Here is a 25626-nt window from a genome sequence, read left to right on the forward strand (position 1 = left end):
TGTTTTTTATAAGGACATAGAGGACCAAAGAAGTCCCATATTGTGTTCATGACAACACATCTAGCAGGGAAAAATTTTGGGCTGAAGGCCAGGTCATGCAGACACCAGGAAAATAGACCTTCACATTTAAATCTTCTGTCATCTCTTAGACCTAAAGGAGATCACTGAACTTTGTGTCTCAGTGTCCTTCCCTTTATATACAGGTCATTTCCATACCTATTTAACTGGGTTGTGATAAAAACAAAAGAAGATAATAAATATAAAAGAGCTTAGCTCCTATTAATAGCAAGTAGTCATCAAATAAATTATATAGTTGGTAAATGTTAGCTTTTGCAATTTAAATCACGTTACTATTTCACTGTAGCATATAAGAGCTTTCACTCCATTTTGTACTACTACAACAAAATGCCTGAGGCTGAGTATTTTTTAAATGGAAGAGGTTTATTTTGGCTCACAGTTTTGGAGGCCCCAAAGCATGGTGCTAGTATTGGTTTATAATGATCCCCTCATGGTAAATGCAGTGGTAGCAACAGTAATAATGACTGGTCACGCAGTCTGAAAGAGAAGTAAAGGGGTGGTGCCCAGGCTCACTTTCCTGTGACTATATTTTTTTCTCATTAGAATCCACTCTATAAAACCAGCATTAATTCTTTCATGAGGATGGTCAGCCCCAAAAACGTTTCACTAGGTCCCAACTCTTAAAGGTCCCACACCTGTCAAAAAAATCATTACACCATAGATTAAACTTCCAGAACCTTAGGGAGATAAACCACATCCAAACCGTAGCATCAGCTGATATAATAGGAGGGACCACCATCCACCCCTCCCGTCCCACAAGGTTACCTCATGCCTGTCATTCTCACCACTGGTCTGACTCCTGTAAGTGTTGCTTATAGAAATAATCGTTAGAATATGTCTGTTATTTTATACATCTAATTATTGGGTCTTTCTAACTTTTCTAATGGAATTACATCACGTCACATTCAAATAAAATAGGACAGAATGACTTCTTTTGATGTGATGGTTGAGCTGATTGGCTAGATGAAGTGTGTGTTTGAGCGAGTTGTTTAGGTTTTCAGGACTAACAGTAACTCAAAGGGAAGCTCAGAAAAGATAAAGCAACTTTCAGCTTAACCGTCCAACGTTGCTTCCTTTTCCCTCCCAATCCAGAATGTTCTGAAGTTTACAGAGCAGGAGCACCCCGACTATTATCTACTACTTGTGTGTGTTCAGCGTCTCCGAGTGTTTATCTCTCACTATACCCTGCTGTTTCAGTGCAATGAAGATTTGCTTATTCAGAAACGGAAAAAGCTTAAAAAGTAAGGTTGTGACGGTGCCACACCTAACAGAGGTGCCTGAGAAGAGGGCACACAGCGTCACTTGTGTCGAATGGCTGGAGGGGGTGGGGGGAAGGGAGTTGGAAAGAACTGGTGGGAACAGGGAAGGGGAGGCTGGCCACAGGAGGGACACACCTATGTCCTGGTGGGAACAGGATAGGGGAGGCTGGCCACAGGGGGATCACACCTATGGCCCGGTGGGAATAACTTTACAGGAAAAGCACTCAGACTCTTAAGTTGTTTGCCTGAACTTTCCAGGTTCAAGATTGCAACTTAATGAACTGTCTCTTGCATTAATGTAATAAACATTTATTGAACACATGTTATGTGTTGGGTACTGTTCTACCCAGTGAATATACCACAACAGCCATGAACCTGTCACATGGGCTTAGTCTTTAGGGCTAGACGATGAAGAGTAAGTTAGGCGTCAATGAGTGGCGAGGATAAAAGTCTTGGGGACATATGTGTCTGAGTAGATTTCACAGTATATACAGAGTTTAAGTAGGCACCATCTAGCCTAGGTTTCCTTAAACATCCCAGCCTGTCTGGAGAACATTATCATTCCTCTAGGGGTTTCCAACTAGAAAGACAGCTATCTCCTAACCCAGTGCTCTCCCGACAGCGTGTCTCAGTCCCACCCTAGACTCCCAGTCTCTTTTCTGCCAGCTGCCTATCATGTAAGCAGTCTAGCTTGTAGAGGGCTCTAGGGATAGAAAACTCTTCACAGAAAGCTTGATCTGAGAGACACATCGATTCTTCTTAGCATAATCTCTGTAGTCAGAGAGCCAATCACCGCTGTACAACCTGAGGTTTATTATTTCCATTCTCTTAGGTCATCTATGGCAAAGCTGTACAAAGGGCTGGCTTCCCAGTGTGCCAATGCTGGCCAAGATGCTTCCCCCACTGCAGGCCAGGAGGCTGTCCGTGACAGTGGGATCCACTCAGAAGAAATGCTCCAGCCCTATCCTTCCACTTCCAGTTCTGCCCCCGCCGTCACGTAAGCATCTGTTGCTATGGAAACATTAACAGTATTGGCCTTGTAGACAATTTGTATAGGTAAGCTCCTGCCCTGGATTAGAAATGTGTTCTGCAGAACTCCACCTTCTCCCTTGCCCTATTGTTTCCATAGTGACAGTCAAGCAGGCGATCATCACGATGTTTGGATTCCAGAAAAAGGAAAGAGGAGGCCAATTTAGAAAGTTCTAACAGGTGACTGCCAGGCAGTGGTGCATGTCTTTAATCTCTGGACTTGGGAGGCAGAGGCAGAAGCAGAGGATCTGAGTTCAAGGCCAGTTTGGACTACAGAGTGAGTTTCAGGATAGCCAGAGCCTTGTCTCACATTTAAAAAACAAAACAAAACAAAAAAAAAAAAAAACAAACAAAAAAAACCCCTAAGAGGTGGAAAGTAGAAATTCACTTTGTGTATTACTTCAACTCTTGAAGTAGTGTGAAATATTTTCCTTCAAGTACAACAGATAGAGGGGGGTGGGATCTACATTGCGCCCAGGCCAAACTGTGGCTGTTATTACACTTTCCGAAATGAAGATTGGTCACTGATGCAGTCCGTTCATTTTTTTTTCACATCTGTAAATATTGAGTTCTTGCAATCTCTTAAAATGTTCAGTATTAGTACTCACATACGCATCCATATATAATTCTAAAAGAATTAAAATATAAACAAGTAGAATAACCACGCTGATCAGTGTGCAGTTCATTTATGTCTGTCTAGTAGGTAAGCATCCTACACTTTTAAAACTGTATAAAAATTGCTATGTGCTCCCAGACAACAAAACCACAGAACTGGGCAAATTCATAGTGTTTAACGTCCCATCGTTTTGTGAGTTGAGATGATAATCAAGATGCTTTACAGCCACTAAACCTTGAAAACGAAAACGTATATTACTGAAATATAAATTTTACACACAAGTTTATCCTCTATATCAGCATCCAGAGTTCAACAGTTTACTCAGGAACACAGTTGTCTACGTGCAAAGATCTAGTTGTATCACGTTCATTTTCCAGTATTCTATGACTCTGTCACAGCAAGACAGGGACATAAATTGAAAAGAGATGCCTGGTGGCAGGGAGGTTCAGAGCTTCCACTAGGCTAGTGATAGTGACAGCCTTTGTCTGCTGGCCATGTGATGTCTCAGTGACTGTACTTGGAAGCTAGGACATTCTTGACTGCTGTTTCCACTCTTCCAGGCAGATCCAGGGATTCTTGAGAAAACCCCCTAGTCAGTTTGTGGAGCATTGTAGGCAACCCACGAAGGTGCCTGGGAGATGAGGAGAGAAGCTGGCCTCTGGCCGACTGCTCGGCAAGAGCTCAGCACTATTTGATCGTTTCTCTTGTACCGTTTCCCCCTTTAAAGACATCTGATGGCCCCGGCAAAGAAAGGTCAGCAGCAGCAGAGCCTCATGGAGAGCATGCAGCCCGGGAAGCCAGGAGACTGGGAGATGGAGGGCAGAAAGCACGAGCGGCCCGAGAGCCTGCTGGCGCCGGCACAGTTCTGCGCGGCCGAGCAGGACGTGAAGGCACTCGCCGGGCCGCTGCAGGCCATCCCGGAGATGGACTTCGAGCCGTCCCCCGCCGAGCCTCTGGGCAACGTGGAGCGCTCGCTGCGCGGTCCGTCCGAGCTCATGCCGGACGCGCGCGGCTTCATGCCCGCCGGCTACGAGGAGTTCGAGTACGGGGGCGAGATCTTCGCGCTGCCCGCGCCCTACGACGAGGAGCCCTTCCAGGCGCCAGCGCTCTTCGACAACTGCTCGCCCGCCTCCTCCGAGTCCAGCCTGGACATCTGCTTCCTGCGGCCCGTCAGCTTCGCCATGGAGGCCGAGCGGCCCGAGCACGCGCTGCAGCCGCTGCCCAAGAGCGCTACGTCGCCGGCGAGCAGCAGCGGCGCCTACAAGCTGGAGGCCGCGCAGGCGCAGGCGCACGGGAAGGCCAAGCCGCTGAGCCGCTCGCTCAAGGAGTTCCCGCGCACGCCGCCCGCCGAGGGCGTGGCCCCGCGCCTCTACAGCACGCGCAGCAGCAGCGGCGGCCGCGCGCCGCTCAAGGTCGAGCGTCCTCCCTCGTCCCACGGCCCCGCCGCCGCAGCTGCCGCCTCCCGCGGGGCGCCGCGGACCTTCTTCCCCCAACAGAGGTCCCAAAGCGAAAAACAGACCTATTTGGAAGTAAGGAGGGTAAAGTAAAACCCAGCCGACGCCCGCCTGGACATCCCGGGTCCTAGATGTCAGGGCCAGCCCCGGGGAGGGAGAGGGCAGAGGCGGAGCCAGCACACCGGTGGTTACAGGCCATGGTTGGTGGCCTTCGAAGGCGAAGGCGAGTGGCAGGGCGGAGGTGAGCAGGGACCCCCCCACACACACACACACACAAAGTATGGATTAAGGAGTGAAGGAATGTGTTCCTTGTGTAGGCCTGCCTGATGCACCTCCTGGCCTAAACCTACAGAACACCGAGCGTTGTGAGCTAGCCACTTCCAGTATTAGGGAGGACACATGTTGCCCTGTCTCGGTGTAGACTTCGAGGTTTGTTGCAAAGCGAATTAATTTTCCCTTGCTTTCTTACAAAAAAAAAAAAAAAAAAAAAAAAAAAAAAAAAAAAAAAAAAAAGCTGTCTTGACTCAAACACACCTTTAGCTTCAACGAATGTCAAGACATTTTGATATCTGTCCTTGGGGTCTCCAAGCCTTGGAATATTTAACAGTATGTTCCATTACTAACCACGAGGAGGCAGATTCATGGGCAGACACACAAGTTTTCAGTGTAACAGAAACACTCGATTAAGCATATTGACGAGATAGCACTTGCCCGTGCCACCACCCTTTATTGCACTCATCAAGAGAGTGTTAGTTTGATGGTTATAGACACATTTAATTTCCAGGAAACACAGTACCTGTGTACCAGGCTCTCTGCCGACTGCCGAAGCTTCTGAAATCAACAGTGCAGAATGTCCCAAAACACTACTGGCTTAGCACACAGAATTATGATGTGCTGGGTGGGGGCCCTCTTGTGTTAATGAGGTTACAGAATGCCCTCTAGATACTTCGAATCTCTGAATTAGATCTTAAAAGGTGCTTAGAAGCTATTAGGGGGGGGGGGGAGCAAGGTAGTGAACCTTTAAAGAAAAGACACTTGTGCACAGAACAGCTGGGTATGCTTTTCCTTTGGCCTAATGGAAAGGTGGAAAGAAGGCCACAGATAGAGATCATGGCAAACCCTGGAGTTTGCTGCCCATCTGAGTTCCAGGAGGACACTCAGCAAACCAGCAAAGGGAAAGGGCACCAAATACTGTAGTCTAGCCAAGCCGCTGACATTCTTCAGGATTCTGAGTTTTGTTTTGTTCTTTTTCTTCTGGCTCTGATTTCTTGTCTCCATACTATAAAAATTCTGTTGGGCAAAGTTTCTGAGACAAATCAGCTGTATACAATCTTGACCATCCACTAAGAGGGGGAGTAGGGAATTAATAGTACCTGTTCAAACTGGGACAGGCACAGGCATGCACCACAATCCTTCAAGCAGTGAACTTTGCTTATAAAGAATGTTTTTATTTTACATGTTCATAAAAATGTGAGGTTTTGCACTAACTCATGTGAAAGTTTTGAAAATTGTAACAATTATCAGGGGAAAACATATTAGAAATAACAAATTTTGTATCTTAGAAGCAAAGAGTAAGAAATACATTTGAAACTATTTACTGGGCATACCTCTAAGCAATAACAATAGTCCAGCATTCCCTAACATGGGAAGACATGAGTCAGGTCAAGAAGAGACACCAAGGAAGAATCATGTAGATTTCAGGCAAGAAGGGGCTGTGTGTGGATATACATGTTTGCGCATGTGTATGTAACACAAGCCTGCTTGAGTGTATCTGTGTTTGAGGTGAATATGATTGGGACTTCAGCTGCAAAAGATAAACCCGTAAAACTGTATTCTTAAAGTTGTCCGTTGGAGTGAGCAAAACCACCCTGCTTCTTCAAATTTACCCCCTGCTGTGGAAACCTTCCCACAGTGTGGTCTTAGAGGTGGTAGTGGATGCATTGATCTCATATTTTATAAATTTTTAAATCCAGAATCTGTAGACAGACGTACTGAATTTAGAAACTACTATTTAGGATTCATAGGTGTTTGATACACAAACAGTAAGTGTGAAACTCCTGGCTTTCATATCTAAGTCTGCATAACAATTATGTATACACAAGAGATTCCTGCTTTAGATACTCCAGGATGGGACTTAGGAGTCTGTTTTTAGGTAAAAGCAAGTGTAGATGGTCCTAGAATGCCAGGAGTGTACTTTGAGAAACATTACACTAAACCACCAGGACACTTGTATCCATAGTTAAATTAGGAATCTTAGTGGCATCGCATTGACTTTTCAGGTCGGCTGCTACAACCCCAAATGAAAATGCTACAACCCCAAGTGAAATTCTCAGTCAGATCTAGTTGTTTCCTAGAAAGACCTTTTGCCCATGCTTTGCACCTCACAAGTACTCAACCACCCAGCTGGACTGGCAGGGCACTGGTGGTGTGTTTTCTGCTTTGACTTCTTAGGGTATCTTAGTTAGGGTCTTACTGCTGTGAACAGACACCATGATCAAGGCAATTCTTATAAGGACAACATTTCATTGGGGCTGGCTTACAGGTTCAGAGGTTCAGTCCATTATCATCAAGGTGGGAGCATGGCAGCATTCAGGCAGACATAGTGCAAGAGGAGCTGAGAGTTCTACATCTTCATCCTAAGGCTGCTAGCAGAATAGAGGCAGCTAGGATGAGGGTCTTATAGCCCACACTCACAGTGACACACCTACTCCAACAAGGCCACACCTCCCAACAGAGCCACACCTTCTAATAGTGCCACTCCCTGTACTGAACATATAGAAACCATCACATTCTACTCCTTGGCCCCCATAGACATGTTCAAACACATGAGTCTGTGGGGGCCACACCTACACACAGCACAATACAAAATACTTTTAGTCCAACCTCTAGAGTCCACGTAGTCTACAGCAGTCTCAACAATGTTAGAAGTTCCAAGTTTCTTCTGACATTCATCCAGTCACTTAACTGTAATCCCCAAAGCAAGACAGGAAACCAGCTGGGCAAACTCCAAACTCTGCAGCTCCATGTCTGACTTCAAGGTGGTCATCAGATCTCCAGCTCCCTTTCATCTTTGTTGACTGAAACAAACTTCTTTCTTCTGGGCTGGTTCCACTCCCTGTTAGCAGCTTTCCTCAGCAGATAGCCCACAGCACTGGCATCTGGAACATCTTGGGGTGTCCAAAGCAACTTCAATGTTACAGCTTCTAGTTTCAATGTCTGGGATCCACACATGATCTTCTGGGCTCCTCCAAAGGACTAGCTTCACTTCTCCAGCTCTGCCCCCTGTAGCACTGATCTACTGCTGCTGCTGTTCTTGAAGATCATCCCATGATATTTGCATGTTCAGTGCACTGGGGTCTTCTGCAGCAACTAGGCTTTACTAGTAGCCTCTTAATAGGTTCTCTTCATGGCACCAGGCCTCAGATTCTTTGCATGACTCCTTCAGTCCTGCACCATCAACTACAGCTGAGGCTGCACCTTCACCAATGGCCTTCTCTGACCTCTCACAGTGCCAGGCCTCAACTGCTCCCCATGACCCCTTCACACCTTCACAACCACTACCACCTGGGTGACTCTTACACATTACCAAGTACAGCTGCAGCACCAGGTACAACCTTGGCTATCTCTGGAACACAGCCTCTCAGAAAACACTTTCCAGAAGATTGTACCTTAGTGATGCTTGTCTCTTAATCACCACTAATTTTGTAGCTCCAGCTAACCAGCACCAATTGTCCCGGTAATCCCTTCTATTTTAGAAAGCCAGAGCCACATGGCCAAAGCTGCCAAGTTCTGCTGATTGCTGGGAGTGGAACATGGCCCCTTGTCATATTATCACTAGCTTTCTGTTTTCTAATTCCTGCCTAAACTTGGCTGTCCCGGATCTTGCTATGTAGATTGACATTGAACTCCGAGATCTGCAGGCCTGTCTCCTGGAATAAAAGGTGTGGTCCACCAAGCCTGGGTTTAAGCTTTTCGTCACCTAGACCTTGCTGTATTCTAGGTTGGCCTTGAATTTAGAGATCTGCTTGTCTTTGCCTCCTGGATTAAAGACTTGTACTACCTTACCTGGACCTAAACTTACCTGGGTGGGATCGTGCCCCAAGGTCACTGCTCCCTTAATTCAACTTAATACCTTTGATACGGGATTCAGCTCCATTTCACTTCCTGGTGCCCCTTTAATACCATATATTTTATATTTTTCTGTTCTAAGCTTGCTATGCTTATTCAAAATGCTCTTCATGAGACTTAACCAGAGAATAAAGTCTCTGCTGGAATTTTTTGAGATTTCCTTTGTCAATGTAGTTAATATAAATCTCTACCTTAGCCTCAGGTAGACTTTTCAGATAAGGGCACAAAGCAGTGACATTCTTCAGCAATACAGACCACAGAAACTGTCTGTATACCACATACTGAAATCTTATCTGAAACCTTTTGGGCCAGGTCTACATAGTTCAAATCATTCACAGCAATAATGTCTTCCATATTTCTACTACGATGGCCCATTAAGCACCATTTAAAGCATTCCACTGCTTTCTGAATCTAAAGTCCCCAAATTCACATTCTTCCAAACAAAAGCATGGTCAGGCCTGTCACAGAAATACCCCACTCCTGGTACCAAATACACTGGTTAATCTTTTGTCTTAGCGTTTTACTGCTGTGAACACATACCATGACCAAAGCAACTCCTATAAGAACAACATTTAATTGGGGCTGGCTCACAGGTTCAGTGGTTCAGTCCATTATCATCAAGGTGGGAGGATGGCAGCATCCAGGCAGGCATGGTGCAGGAGGAGCTGAGAGTTCTACATCTTCATCTGAAGGCTGCTAGAAGAATACTGGCTTCGAGGTAGCTAGGATGAGGGTCTTAAAGCCCAGACCCACAGTGACACACCTACTCAAACAGGGCTACACACCTTTCATAGTGCCACTCCCTGTGCTAAGCATATACAAACCATAAATAGGGTTACTCAAAATTAAGCAGGTACTTTTATATTCTTTTTGAATCACAGTCAACTCATGATATTCTGTTTGTGTAGAATATATTATTGTACATACCTAACACATTCTTATGTATGCACTTAAATGTATGTGCACATAATAATACATCTCGAATTTGAAAATAAGTGCACAAAAAGTATCTTTATTTTTAATTTTGATCTAAATATGGATTGAATTACATGAGTAAGTTGAAAGCATATAATTTATAATTTAGTTACATGAGTTGATATTTCTCAACAGTTCTGACCTCTAACCCCATAAAACACAGAATTATGAATACAACTTTAAAACTATTATTACATTATTGAGCATTCCAATTGATCTCTTTTCCTCTCAAAAGTGAAACAACAGTAACAAAACTCCTTAATATTTACGCTTTCTTACTTTGTAGAAAGAGAAACATACCCAACATTGCCAGGGGTCATGTGTTCGCTTATTCAGCAAGACATAGTTGATGCCAGAAGAAAGTTTACTTTTTGTATTTATGGGAGCTATAAAGATGGCTCAGTGGTTAAGAGCACTGGCTGCTCTTCAAAGATCCCAGGATCAATTCTCATCATGTACATGGTGGCTCACAGCTATATGTGACTCCAGTTCTGGCAGGTTCAGTGCCCTCTCTGGCCTCCATAAGTACCAGACATGCACATGGTACATAGACATAGAAACAGGCAAAATTCCCATACACATAAAAAAAAAGAAAAGAAAAGAAAAAAATTCATTGTTGCTCTGTGTGTCATAGCAAGCACGTTGAGGTCATAAAATTACTGGTTAATCTTTTATCAGCTAGCTTAATAGAAACTAGAGTTATCTAGGAAGAAAAACTTAAACTGAGAAAACGCCTCCATCAGGTGGCTGTAGTCAGATCTGTAGGGGCGTTTTCTTGATGACTAATGGATAGAGGAAGACCCTGTCCCAGGACACAGGGTGTGTGTGTGGGTGGAGGGCTGCTGTCCCCAGGCAGATGTTCTAAATCCGTCTGAGCGAACCTAGAATAGGCCAGTAGGTAAGGGTTCTCCATGGTTTCTGCTTCAGTTCTTGTCTCCAGGTTACTGCCCCCACTTTCCTCAGTGCTGAGCTGGTACCTGGAAGTGTAATCTGTCCCAGGTTGCTTTTGGGTCATGGCCTTTATTTATCACAGCAATAGAAAGCAAAGCAGGACATAGAGCAACTTGTGGGGTCATCTTTCTCCTGCCACAGGTAGTCTTGGGAGTAGGAGAGGCAAGTGGCAAAACTGAAGAACCCTCCCACAGCCAGGACAGATTTTCCTGAAAAGAGTAAAAAACAAAACAAAGCAAAACAAAAAAAAATTCCTTTTTGTGTTTTCAGGAGATGCACCTAGAGGATGCCACCCGATTCTGTCCAAAGGAAGAAAGAGAGAGTGAACAGACTTCTTTCAGCGATCAAAATCCCAGGCAAGACCAGAAAGGGGGCTTTCGCAGCTCATTCCGCAAGCTCTTTAAAAAGAAGTGAGTAGCCCTTATCTAAAACAGAGTTGTAACTCATTTCCCTCTGAGGTTTTAACAGTAGAGATTGCTAAGCAGCCTGACCATACACCACTGTTTTAACTTTAGTGTTTGTAGCCAATTTCTGAACTGAAGGAAACTCAGTTTCCCTTCCACTTCTTAAAACCCTTCCTCCTCATTCAAGTTGCTTTGAGAGGAGTGAACAAAGGGGCTACCCTGGCAAATAGGTTGAGAGGGGCGTGATCTGCTCTGGAAGGAGCTGGGTGTTGAGTCAGCGTCTTCCACCTGTGGGAAGTATTCTGCAGACTTCTTAGCACTTGTGTCCTCACGGGCCTCATTATTCTTAGGAATTTGTACTGATAACTCTGCAGGGGCTTTCCCCGAATGAATGGATTTTGCTCAAGTCCCATCGAAGACTTTCAGAGTGTCCATATTAGATGGGAAACAAAAGACATTTCTTCCTTATTCTAAGTCTTATTGTTGCATGAAGCATTATTGTTGCAAGCATTTTGACCAGTATCATGCTGCAGATTGCGAGGTAGGTCCAGGCCCTAGTAAGGAAGAGAGGTGTGATCCCAAGTGATTCAGCAATCCAGCCTTTGTTTTCACTTCACTGGTCCTCAGACCTGCCTTCCTCTCCCTTAGGGAGATCTGCTTGCTATTTACTTCCTCTCACCAGAGAGCACTTTAAGTTGGTTTTCAATCTCAAGTCTATTTTTTAATTATTAGAGAAACTAAATGAAGGTGTTATTGTTGCCTTTGGAAACTGATTGGGTAATCACTTCCTCCTGGAAGGTAGAGTTACTGGTTGATTTAAATACTGGTCTTGATAGAAGAAGTGGGGAAGGCCTGCGGTTGGCTTTCTTTTTTTAATGCTTTGTTTAATTCTCCTGCAGTGGGAGGGTGATGTTAAGATAAGTGGGTGTCTGATTGTTGGTCCTTGCCTGTTGTTACTAGAAGGAGGAGGAAGAGGAAAGAAGAACATCGGTTCTACAGTTAACCACAGCCCTACAGTCTCCTTCCAGTTTTGCTAGGCAACCTAATGCATGCATGACTGTTGCTGGACCCTCAAGCCACTTTACCTAGGGATTGGGGCTTAAGAACTGTTTATCCCTCTCTAGGACTATGGATTTAGGTTTTTATTGGTCTATAACTACTAATGACATGACTGGGAAGAAGTAGACAACTTACCAGTCTGAACTTGGAATTAGGTTGTAAATCCTTTGAAGAACTCCAAACTCCTAAGGATTCACACTGCTTGAGTCTGTTGAATAATTTTTAAGTCATAAGATTCCTGAAGGAAACAATTGTTTGTCACCTACTGCCATTTATAATGACGGAGTGATAGCTGTTGGGAAATAACCGGCAACAGACCCACCATTGGTTCCTTTACAAACTCCTGTTTATTATAGACACGTTAAAAAGGAAAAGCCCTATCAGTCATACGAGGCACAGGGAGGAGATTTGCCCCTTTGTTTCCAGGGGACAGCTCTAGCCTAAGTGAGGAGGAAGACGAGGAGAACCCTGACAGTGTACCTGCCCGGAACTGGTGAGCCCAGGAGAGAGTGAGTGGGTGGTCTGAAATAGAAGCAGGGTGATTCTAGCTGGGTTCTCTGAGAAGTACTCCCTCCCACACTGGGTGGGAGATTGCTCAAGAAATTAGTCTTTTGTAGTGTGCATATTTGCTTTATGTATACTTTGACTTTATTGTAGCTCAGTCTGAATAATCAGTTATATCACCCAAAACAAGAAACGAGTGTGCTGTTGGGCCTACAATTTTCAATATTAGAGAAGGCCAGGTTTTAATCTTTCTCCAGCTCCCAGCCCCCACAGACCTTGGTATAATGCAGATTACTTACTGTAGCTCTCCGGATTCATGCTGGTTAGTTGCCTTCAGTCCTCCGGCAATATTGGACATGTTTCTTAGGGAGAAAGTCAGAAGATTCTCTCAGTCCTTTCTTAGACCAGTTTGCATTAGTCACATCACTGTCAACAGTGGCACTGTCCTTTGTACTTGGAATGTGAAGTATTCTCTGAGTGGAGGTGAAGGTGGAGCCACTGAGACAAGTCTTCCTCTGGTAGGTTTTCCTGGCTTCAAGATCTGGTTTAGAACAGTCAGCACCATGCAGGTGTTCTCACCACAGCTTTGTCATTAGGGGGTCTTTGGGATGTGGCAGGGGTTAAAGAAGCAAGTTAAATATAGCCACTTCTGGCATTTTCATCTGTAGAGCATGGAAAGTCTATTAGGGACCACACTTGTGTATGGTGTTACACAGAGAAGGGCTTGTGCCTTTAACTCACATACGAATATACCATTCTTGTATGTGTGCACAATTCCAGACATGCATATAGGATCATAAATGACATGGTCTTAGACATTGCACAGGAACTTGCACTCTGAAGCCAGGAATGCATAGGATGAAAGGTAAACTATCCCTCCGAGAGAAATCTATATGGAGATTATTAAAGATTTAAACCTAGATAATTGTAAAAGCCGAGGTAGAGGTAGAAAAACATCAAACCATTTTGTGTGTCAGGAAATCAGTTGGCAGCAAGCCGGGTGACCCTAAACCTTGTACTGGAATCATTCTAGAGCCTGGCCTCCCAGGAAAGCCACCTGTGTCATGCTTGGGGCTTGCTACCTCTCTCCCCTGTAGTATTCCGAGGTTCGGTCCTCTCTACACTGACACACTTTTTGTTCCATAGGGGCTTGTTTGGCTGGTGGCCCCACACACCCAGAGTGCTGCTTCGGGATGAAGCTAGGCATGGAACCAGATGCAACAGAAAACCTGAGAAAGGGTTCTCTTCCCTCTGAGGCTGGGAGGGCCGAATGCTCATGCCCACAAGGATTCAAAAGGCAGAGTCAAGTTGACATCATAAAAAATATTCTGAAAAAGTGCCCACGATATTTGAGGAAAAGGGTAACCTTTTATTGTTTCCATCTCAGGCACAGTTGCCCTGGGTAGATACCAGGTCATAGATTCCTCAAAGCTGTACAGCGCTGGTCAGAATGCAGTCTACTAACTTAAAGTCTGAGAGTGTTAAATGACTTTACAAATTTTAAATGTGATTCTTAGATACTAGGACAGGCCTAATAGGAGTGGCCAGTGCTTGTCTGAATCTTTATCCCTTCTCCCTTAGAGTCAGATGAAAGATAAGCTATCCTCTAGTAGAGTATATATGGACACTGTCAAAGACTTAAACCCAGACTGTGATCAAAGCTTAGGCAAGTGCGTTTGCATCTTTGTGTATAACTCTTAGACTTGGGAAAGTGAGTACTCTGAGCTGGGCACAGTGGTGGGAGAGAGACCATGTCAAACAGGTGAGCAGCAGGGCAGAGGCAGAACCTCCATGTTTTAGCATTCATTCTGTGGGCAGCAGAGGATAAAGAATATGGCCTCTGAATGATGATTATATTTCTTCAGCCTTTCTTTCATTTTTTAATAATTTGTAATTTATATGATTATTTCTAGTCCAGCTGTTATACTCCACCAATTACTTCAGATCTATTTAATTCACACATGGTCAGGAGCACTTCCGCAGCTTAGATATTTGATTATCAGAGAGCCCTTTTTTGTTTGGTGTCTTCTCACAGGTTTTGTATCTGCCTCCTTGTGGAACAATGCACAGAATAGAAAGCAGAATACTAAAAATGAGTTCGTTCTTTTATATACATTTCTTCTACCTCCTAACACCCATCCCAAGCCCACTCTTCTTTTACCTCTCTGAGTTCTATCATATTGCATTTAGTTTTCTTATGTAAATTTCAAATTCAAGAGGGGATGCTTTAAAAGGATGAGAGGTTTAGATTGCCGGCTCTGATTGGGCTTGCTTCTCACTAGCTCATCTGGAGTCAGGTATTTAAGTGTTTTTAGTGTAGTAGGTTCTGCCCAGCACAAAACAAGTAGAAGAAATTAGCTCCAGCTTATTGGAGCTTATAGTTCAATGGAAGAGTAGCATAGCTGCAAGTTATAATGCACATCACATATTGAAAGAATGCTTAGTCGAATGTGGGTGCCGTGGTTGACTCGAACTCCTTCAAGGAAGATAGTCTTTGACATCAGAGAACCAAGTCTTTCTCTGTTGCATATTCTGTGGCACTTGCTTATGCCTCTCTTCCTCATTCCAGTGTTTTCAGGGTTATCTGTTGCAAAGTTGTACTTACTGACCTACCCAACTTGCAGTTTTCTTTTTTGCTGTCACTTGAAGGAAGTTAATAACAAGGTCCTTCTATTTCTGTCCATTTCCATTTCTGTCAAGTTAACTTGTGTCAGAATATATTGTCAGCCACTGTACCCTTTCCAGAGTTCCCACCTGTCCCTTTAGCATCCGCTTAAATGTGCACTGACAAAATTGTCTAGGGTGTTCAAAAGCCATCTGTGAGTTTTACAAAGAAAGGGAATAAAAAGAAAACACTATCTCTTTTGCCTAGATTCTGTAGGGTTCCCCCCATCCCCGATTTATTTACACCGACACCTTTGGAAGAGTCCAAATACATCCACAGTATGTTGAGCATTATAAAAGTCAGCTAAAATTGTCTTTTAAAAGGTGAAATGAGCTTGGAATCATGGCTACAGTAGAATTCTGTATTTTGAAGTCAATTAGTAAGTTAGACATAATTACTTAGTAATTAATATTCAGGAATGTAGACATTTGTACTGGAAACAAAGGGAAGGACATTTTGTAAGAAGAGCAGTTTAAAAAAGTCTGAGCTGAGTTTATGGAAACTAGACAGGGCGATTTTGGCATTTGTTTCAGAAATGGGAACTCAACTGGTGAAGATTTCTGTGGTCCTTGGGGCTGGTGGTGACATCAAAGCTTTACCATGTCCAGGTAAACTCCAAACAGTTGCATGTGGGAACCTAAAAGTATAACATGTTGGGCTTTGGAGAGATCAGATATAAGTAAAAGGAAAAATGTGAGGTGAAGGCTTTAATTGTTGAGAAACTTTCATGAGGGAAAACAATTGAAAATAAACAGTAGCAATTGAACGCCTGCTTCCTGCCCTGAACCAAGAAGGGCTTCTAGGCTCCCACATAGCAGAAGACAGGGAACGAATGAATAGCCAGGATGTAACTTACTAACCTTTGGGGCACAGTATGCCAACCAGGGATGATCTAAACTGGAGGAGGCAGTAGTTCTGAGAGCTGAAAGCAAGCCTGGAGTTTTAGGGAAGTTGTGAGTCTGTTTCTAGGGAGTTTAGGCTGATCCCTGAAAAGAGAAGTTTACCCCACCCAGATACTTTTTCTCTGTTAGGATATAATAGGAAAGTACTGCTTTCTAACCAGAAGTTGATGTATGCTAGGTAGCTATGGCTTCAGTTCTGTTATCAAATTGAAAAATAAAAACATCTAGTCCACTTATCAGGTTTCCAGACATCTTAAGTATTTCTGTAGGGCCAGTGATTTTACTTGAAGAATAGAAAAGGATGTTTGAAGTCTTCCCAATAAACTCAGTAAATACAGATTCATAATTAATAGCAATAATTATTAATAACAAGTACTTGGGGCAGGGATGTATTGTAGAGTATTTGCCTTGCGTGTGAGGGTCCTATGGTTGATCCCCTGTACCACCAAAGTTGAGCAACCACACACACACACACACACACACAGAGAGAGAGAGAGAGAGAGAGAGAGAGAGAGAGAGAGAGTAACCAACAGAGATCTCCCAAAACAAACAGGGACACAAAAATAGTAGCAGTGACAGTGAAAGGACTCGGAGGCAGTAATCCTGCACTGCTATTGAGGGACAACCTGCCTGACACAGTATATGGAGGAAATGCTCACTTGACCGGGAGCTTCGGAACATCACTTTCATACATTCTGAGTAGGTCTCTGACCCTGGTTCTTAGTTACTGGGCTAGTTTTACCCATTCAAGCTCAAAGTTTAAATTAGTGAGAGGGCTTCAGTTTAGCTGAATAAGAGATTATTTCTAGAAAGCCTCCTCCCTCTAGGACTTTTGACATGAACAGACTGGAGAAGGTACAGACCTGGACTGGATTGCCTAACTGGTTTAACCAAGAGAAAGGAAGAACGCACCCTTGACTGGGCAGGCAAGCAGACTGAGCTAACTATTGATTAGTCTTGGTTTCCTTTGTGGTGATTGAGATAACTGTACTGATTTCTGCATTCTACGAAATGTAGCATATATGTGTGGCTGGTTTCAATAAATCTTTCCTTTAAAAATAAAAAATAAGCAAAAGCAAGAGTTTGTAATGTAATGTCTAGATTAAGCAAGGGCCCTTGATAACCATTTTAATTTAAGGGCCTTGGTAACCTGTGGAGTATTTATTTCATTGAATCAAAAATAGGTATTTTTGAGCTTTACTCCTGCTACGGTGCTTTTACACGGCAGCCTACACTGACATATGCAGTTGTCACAGTAGCCCCATGAAGCATTAGAGAAATGCTGTATGTTCACTGCAAAGTTCAGATACACATACCTCAAGTTTGAAATCCAGGGGAGTTAAAAACTGATTCCAGATCTAGGAGGCAACTGTTTTACAATGCAAAACAATTTGGATAGATAAATATTTGGAAACAATTAAAACCAAATCAACCTGTACTTTATCTGTGTGCTGAGATTTTAGGTCCAGTGGATCAGAATACAGGGAAAAAACTAATGAGAACCCCTCAATGGATCCTTCACCCACCAAACAAGATTTCTTCAGAAACCGACTTGCTCTTGCAAATGACCTTGACCAAGGAACAGCTGTGTAAATACATTTACAGTTGTATTTTCAACTGGTAAGAGGAGGGTAAAAGCTTGTATATATCTCTGCAGGAATATATATATATCAATGTATAAATCCCTAAGGAAAACTAATATAAATATTTACATATGAAACTAAATCAGCATACAAGATACTGAAGAGATGAAGATTAGTCTATGGTTAAGACTTGGCTTTATGAACCTCAACAGTTGGGAAAAGGGAAATGAAGACTTTCCACATCATTACAGAAAAAAAAAACATACTAAATTTGGAGGAAAATAAATGTTTGTAAGAACAAAAACTTGCACCTTGAAGTTATTCCCCAAGTATAAAAATAAGCATGTTCATTTTTAGCATGGATGTGAATTTTGTGCTTCCTAAGAATTTTAATGCCTAGTTCATGAATTCATCCCACTGTGCGTAGACTAGTACACACTGTGTGAGGGTCCAGTTGTGTCTCGCTTCATATCTTTCTAGACCTCAAGGCAAAATATAAGGCATAGAATTAACAGAACCGAATTTTATGTGTACAAATCTAAGAGTTCTAAAGAATTTGTCCTTAAACTATAACTTAGAAGCTTCAAAACTTAAAGATACAGAGTTCTCCAAGTTGTTCTATGGTTATGGAAATTAGTAAAGGGAACAGGGATGGGGCCAAAAACAAAGAAATATTTTCCATGTGTGGGCTGTGTTGGGGACTGCAACAATCGTAGATCCAGTAGATCTCATGACTGTTAAACCCATTCCAGCCCAGACTGACCAGGTTCAAAGGCTTTGCACCCAGGGTCTTGCTCATTCCAGGCAAGTGCTCAGCCACCGAGTTACATCCCCAGCCCTAAATGCTTCCTTTAGTCTAGACTGAAGCTGACCCCAGCAACACTTCTTTAATGGTCTCATTTATAGGTGGTCACTACAAACACAGGTCAGAATGATAACTCGGGGACGTACTACTCGAGTCTCGTAGGAGGTAATGAAGAATAGAACCATTCATAGTCCAAGTAGAGAACTCAGTCCTACTTGAGAGAGGCCTGCTTGGCTCTGAAGTGATAAAGCGTGCTGCTGAATCCAGACATGCCCCAGATGGCTGGTATCCTTTCCTTGATAGAACGAAACATCAGACTCATAACAGCAAGAAATAAGACAAAGAGGTTTAAACTGCTTGACTCCACTGGAAGGCAGTTGCTTAGAACGAAGAATTCACACTGATTTCTTCAGACAGTGCTTCTGTAGGAGTGCATTGTTGGATGCTTCATTTTTAAGTATTAAACCTTTCTCCTTGCCCAGTGATTAAATGGGAACACACCTATTAGCTTACAGTTAAATATGTGAAACATGTAAAGGATTACTACCAAATTTTTGGAGTTTCAATATTTAAAGATCAGCTAAGATTTTCATTTCCTGGAAGTTAATAGACCACTAAAATCAGATTTTTATCAAGCTAAAATTGTTCTGGGCATGGTTTAAAGCACAATTCCAAATCAACCAGATGTTGAGAGTTAAACAACTAAACTATGAACAAAAATAAGAATTATCTTCCTTTCATAACCCACTTGTCATCAAAATAGTAGGTTACTAGAGAGTTTTAAACTATCATACACCTCAGATTTTATTTTGGTAGTATACCTTGTCTCCATCTGCAGACCACCAGCAGGCGTTATTAAATTGATAGTAATGTTGCCAGTGGGTCCCGTTCCCTGCTAATTGGGCCACCTCTAAGCTCTCCAGCTGCATCCCTAGCACGAACTGTTGACAGTTTGGTGAGGCTCAGCACTTGTCTTCACTCAGATCCCCACGTCCTCGGTGGCACCGTGCAGGGTCACTCTGTAGTAAGGCTTCTAGTTTCCTGACTGTTGCAGTTCCGCATAAAATCACATCAACTTTAATAAACTAATGTCAAAGGGATTTTTCTTTGCCAGTAAGCCATGCACTTTCCAGTCAGGCCTGCTTCACACCCTTGCTCTGGATCTTCTTGCTAAGCTGATCATTAAGATCTGGGTTAAGCCCTCATTTTCCTGAGGTCCTGTGTGGTGGTCTTACCTTCCTATTAAGAAGGCAGGTCCTCTCAAGGGCAAGACTATGATGCTTTTTTATCAGCACTGTCAGTTCAGTCTCTCACATTAAAAAAAAAAAATTGCCAATCAGAAAGGAAGTAAGATACAGCTGTCTTCAAAATCAGTTAAATATACCATGCCACTCTTACCGATATATATATATTTTTTAAGTCTCCAATTAAAAGAGTAATAGGTTACTCTCTTTTCTCCTGGCTTGTTTCATAATCTTTCTAGATAGTACTGTACACTGAAAGGGAGGGGGTCTTTAGTGACTTGTGATACTTGACATAATGATGAATTAGGGATGAAGTCAAGGTGAGATAGTTGTTCTACTTCTGGTCTCCAGCCCTCTGGTCACTGGTGTCTGCAGGAAATGATCAGGTGAGGGGTAGAAAGAAGCACTTCATCAGAGATGCCGATTTTTCTTGGGCTAGAAGGTCCCAGTAGTAATTTTTGCAGCCTTGGAGGAAGTACATACAAGCCCAAGCAAGGAGCATCGTATTTCTCTGAGTTCAGAATTGGACCCTCTGAGAAAAAGGGATGTGTGGATTACAATGCTAAGATTCTTTTGGTGAGCTATTTCATCTTGTGTTTAAACTCATCTGAGATTGAAACTAGATTGTTAGTGGGACTCCTGGAGTGGAGTTCTGTGGTAGCTGATGGCTGACTGCTTCTCTACCTCATCTTTCTTGTCATAATGTCAGTGATGACATTATGAGTCCCAGATTCCCACAACTCTTCCAGTCCCATTAGGGTGGAGTTATTTGGGGCTTGGTTTACCTAGCTGTATTTATATTTACCTAGGCTGATCTTTTGTATTCCTAAATGTGTCTCTGTAATAAGCAGTACACATTGTAATTTTATTAAAGTGCATGTATACACTGATAAGTATTCCTTATAAACTGGCAAATTGATTTGATATTCAAGAAAAAAAATCAATTGCAAGCTCCTAAGAATGAATGTCTAAATGTCTTAGATAACAAGAGACAATTAAATTATCTAGTGTTCATATTAAAATTTTCACAAAATATTGCCATTAACTAATAAGTTTCTACAAGAACCCCAAATAGCAGTGCTTCCAGTAAAGTTGTGATTCCTTGTCACACAGTGATTTAGAGATGGAGGTGCAGGATTTGTGGTTTCCTTTTGACTGAAGATGTCAGATTTACTTTTTGAATGTTCAAACTTGTATCTAAGTCTTGTCCACAGTATCTTCCCTACCTCCGTTAATGGTAATCTTCATTCTTGTTGCTCTGACCCCAAACCTTGAAGTTGACCTTGACAGTTCTGTGGTTTTTGATAGGACGGTCAGGCTGTAGTAAAGTGGGTGTCATCTAATATATTCCTAACTCAGCCCTTAACCCTCATTTCCAGTCCACTGCTCTTGTCCAAACTATTTCTGTTGGGCTTGCCTCCCTTTTCCTGCTCTTAATTTAATTATTCTCCATACACAGGGAGTGTTAAATTGGATCTTATCATTCTTCAGTTCAAACCTCTAAGGAAGTGCTTTTCAACCTCCCTAATCTGCAACCATTATGTTGTGGTGACCCAGCCACAAAATTATTCTTGTTGCTACTTTATAATTTTGCTCCTGTTATGAATTGTGATGTAATATCTGTATTTTACAGTAGTCTCAGGTGTGACCCCTATGAAATGGTCACTCAACTCTTCAAAGGAGTTGTGATGCACAGGTTGAGAACCATGGCTCTAAGGGCTCTTAGAATGGTAACAGTGGCTTTTAAAGCTTTAAGTGATCTGCAGTGGGGTAACTCCCAAGGATGCTTCTCTCTAGTCTGTCCACATTCATTTCTCACCTGCACTAGTAACCTCTGTACCCTCATGTATACCAAGTCTGCCCCTGCCTCTGGACTATTGAACTGGCTCTTAGCCACTTAGATGTTTCATTACTTTGCCTCTTGGAAGGCTTCATGTGCCTTTATAAAGCGAACTGGTCATCACATTTAAATGTCACACTCTAGTCTTTGGTTCTCCTTTGTCTCTTCATAGCAGTGACATTTCTTTCTCAGTGTAGCCATGGCTGTCCTGGAACTCATTCCATGGACTAAGCTGGCCTTGAACTCAGCGATCTGCCTGCCTCTGACTTTCAGGTGCTGGGATCAAAGGCATGTGTCACCACTGTCAAGAAGTAGTTACATTTTTAATATACAATATTCTACTTACAAAATATTGTCTACATCTTTATACTAGCTCATAAAGCCCATGAAATGGATTTTTCTTCATCCCCATGTTCTAACATCAGTTCTATAAAAGATGAATATTTATTTGTGGCTGAACAGTCAAATGGGCTCTTATCAAATGTTTACAATCTTGTAGTGATAAACAGCATAGGAAGCCATCCTAAATCAAACCATAGGATGTCAGGACCAATAGCCAGCCTCCTCAGAGTTTTCTAAAGCAGGTAAACTGGGAACACATTCTTTATACTTTTACTTGTCATGTGTCAAGTGCTTTGTGATGTATGCATGCCAGTCATTCACCCAACAAGCACTGGAAACAAGGTAGACAGGTCTGCTCCACAGCACGCGCTTATTCTGCCACAGTGAGTCCTACATTCCATGCAAGTTTTCAAGGGAATGAAACAAGCTACTAAAGGTCCCAAAAGGTTTTCATGACCATAAACTGCTTTTCTGGATTTGTAGTCTATCAGAGGTGCAACAGTGCAGGCTCAAACATGGAGAAGGCCTCCTTAGTTCTGGTCTTGAGACTTAAGGGCTCTCCTCTTTGATGACCTAGCATTTACTTTTGCTTATAAAGCAAACAGGCAAATCTCTTTGTTAAAGTCCAGAATTAATTTGAAGGACAAATCAGAATCTCTCACTAATATCACTGTTAGTCTTATTTACTAACATTTAGTAAACCTGATGGCCTAGAATCCCCTCTAATACACACTGGGAATGAGCATCTCAGGCCTCCCTGCGGGCCTTTCTCCGAGCACCAGGGACACCGAGCCTCAGTCAGGACCTGGCACACCCCTTGCACAGGCTTCACTTGCCTTGCTTCTTTGTTGGCTTCTCTGTCTTTGGTACAGGGGATGAGATCAGGGCTTCACTGTTAGCAAGCACTCTATCACCGAGTGGCACCCAACCCCATTTACTTTGTTATTTTGAGACAGGTTCTAGGATGGCCTTGAACTCACTGTTGCCCAGGTGTGCCTTGAATAATAATATCCTGACACAGTCTTCTGAGTAGCTGGGACCACAGACCTGTACCACCAGGCCTGGCTTGTCTTTATTTTGAAATAAATGGATTGAACCTAATAATCGTTTAATATTTTTATTTTATAGTATACTTTGAGTAACTATATTTACAAAGTTTTTAAAATACAACCTTAAGTTCTTTCATGCCAAACTGAAAAGGACTTGTAAAGTCGGTTGTCGTGACACCAGCTGCTTACACCACCCAAGCACATTCTTGTGGAAGTGTAACTGCCCTCTGAAACTTCAGCCCGTGTATACCCAATTAACAGGATCTGACACTGAACTTGCTTTATCCTTTTAAATTTGTTACAGGAATTAGTGTTCCCAAAGGAAGATCATGCAAAATAAAACACTTGTGGGCTATATAAGGCATTTTTCTTTATTATTTTCGGTTTATCTTAGTAATGCCAGAAAAATAATAGCCATTATTTTCACTTAAACGCAAACCAAATATTGCTGCACATAGAATACAAAGATCACCTACAAACATGGTTAGGTACAAAGGCCATTATTAGATATACAGACCACACTTTGTTCTTACATCAAAGTAAGACTGACAGAGCATTTTTTAACAATTATTTCAGCAAATAACCATGCTTCTAAGCAAAGGCAAGTACACATATATACATAGACACATCTTAACTAAAATCACATGTCACTTTGACAAACAAATTCTCTGGTGATTTCACCAGATATTTGCACCCCGAGTCCCCTGCCCTAATCCTGTCCCCTTAATTAAAGGCACATTTGGCAGCTACTGAAGGTGGCATGCGTCAGCACAGGAGTACTCTAAGCCACACCACGTATAACTTGCATCTTTTGTGTGTCTTGGTTCTTTGAGTGGTAGTCCAGTGTGACCCACCTTTAGCTAACTTGCTTTGTAATTTTTCATCAACTGGCTACTTAATGCACTATGTTTATTAAAGGCAAAGGGAAATTTGCTCACAGTTGACAGAAAATGCACTTTATGGTGTCAAAATGGAACACAAGGCATAAAACTTATAAAAGAACTTACGATTGCTTTGTTGTTTAGATTTATCATGTAGAGATCATGCTTTCTTCTTTCTTAACTAGAACTCATATTTCATTGGCTTATGTATAAGGGACTATGAAATTATTTTAAAAGTTAGTAGTGTTCCAAATGAAAAAAAAATTGAATAAAGTCATTGCTTTCCTTCATGTTTTACTGCATACTTTCCAGCCAATTTGATAGTAACCTTGTGATGTGTATTTACTGGTAAAGACTAATGTGGGGCACACAGAACCTGCACCTGTACAGCAGGCACACAACAGAGATGGAAAGAGCATCCAAACCCATCCAGCAGCAGAAAACTAGGAATAAACAGTCGCCTTGGTTTTGTATAGGAAGAGAGGGTAGGAAAGGTTTTCTGCATGTACTATAGCTGGGACAACATCCCCATTTATTTCCTAGAACCACCAAATATCCCTAATTTAAGCCATTAAGATTATGAAGTAACATGAGCAAAATTTAATTAAAACATTATTATGATAAATATCACCTTAGTTTGCATTAAAGAAAAATCTGGAATCATAGATAGCATAGCCTCTGACTTAGTACTGCAGTAGACTGTTCTGTAGTACCATAGCAGACTGTTCTACAGTGCTGCAGTAGACTGTTCTATAGTACTGCAGTAGACTGTTCTATAGTACTGCAATAGACTGCTCTATAGTACTGCAGTAGACTGTTCTATAGTACTGCAGTACTGTTCTACAGTACTGCTGTAGACTGTTCTATAGTACTGTAGCACACTGTTCTATAGTACTGCTGTAGACTGTTCTACAGTACTGCAGTAGACTGTTCTATAGTATTGTAGTACACTGTTCTATAGTACTGTAGTACACTGTTCTATAGTACTGCAGTACTATTCTGCTGATTGTGTTTATCTGTATTCTCTTAGCCCACTCAGATCCATTAAAACATTGAATTGGAGAATAGTAACTTACTAAACTCAGTTTGATGCCCAATATCCTTTATTGAAGCAAAATTTTCAATTACGCAGATTTTCAATTTGTCATATTGCAGTCTTCAAACACACATTTGAAGGAGTAAAAGAATAAATAACCTGTCTTTTAAAATTAAGAAACATGTACTTTTCTGTCCCTGTTTCCCAAAGTGCTTAGCTGTGAAAAAGCATTTCTACTATATTGGTAATTGATAATAAGCCACCAAGAGGAATTCCCTTCAGTTTGTGAGCTAAGGATAAGAAAACATCTGCTGACACTTTGATTTCTGGAAGAAATGTTCCATATTTGGGAACATAGTTAAGCAAATTTTGCTGCACTGGCTGCTTTGTAATATCCTGAATTCAGATGCAGTTCTTAATGGTGCATTTGTCTTATGCCACTTCTTGTCCTCAAAGAAGTACATTCCAGTTAGACTAAGGATAAACCTGCCAGCCAGATAATGGTTCACACAGGATACAGCTTTCTCACCTTCTCAGAGCATTCAATTAGGATTTTAAAAATCAGTTACTGCACTGCTACAGAAAATATTTTTGCCAAAATGTCATACCAGAGGGAAAAAATATCCTCTATCCATGATGCATATAAAATGGCTGTATGGTGAGGTGGTTGGTCTCCTAGAACAGTGGGATAGAGAATAGTGTTCTTTGGGAGAAATTAACTCCAAATCTGAGCTCTCCTTCCCTTGTTGGCTCAGGCAGATTGAAAGGGCTGTCACCTCGTTGAAGGCAGCACTCACCAGAGATACTGAATGGGTTTCTAAT

General features: G+C 42.3%; 1 protein-coding gene across 1 annotated transcript in view; it reads left to right on the top strand.

The window, feature by feature from the left end:
- The window catches only part of ARHGEF33 (Rho guanine nucleotide exchange factor 33), a gene marked incomplete at both ends in the record, with an annotated part of 47137 nt that extends 29520 nt beyond the window's left edge, over positions 1 to 17617 (top strand). Inside the window, 5 exons of the mRNA XM_080915079.1 lie at positions 1171 to 1319; positions 2170 to 2334; positions 3710 to 4520; positions 10761 to 10900; positions 17488 to 17617. Coding sequence (XP_080771205.1) covers positions 1171 to 1319; positions 2170 to 2334; positions 3710 to 4520; positions 10761 to 10900; positions 17488 to 17617 — 1395 coding nt within the window. The remainder of the gene's footprint in view (positions 1 to 1170; positions 1320 to 2169; positions 2335 to 3709; positions 4521 to 10760; positions 10901 to 17487) is intronic.
- Positions 17618 to 25626: the final 8009 nt, after the last annotated feature.

This window comes from Micromys minutus (genome assembly GCF_963924665.1).
Source record: "Micromys minutus genome assembly, chromosome: 3".
Lineage (NCBI taxonomy): Eukaryota > Metazoa > Chordata > Mammalia > Rodentia > Muridae > Micromys > Micromys minutus.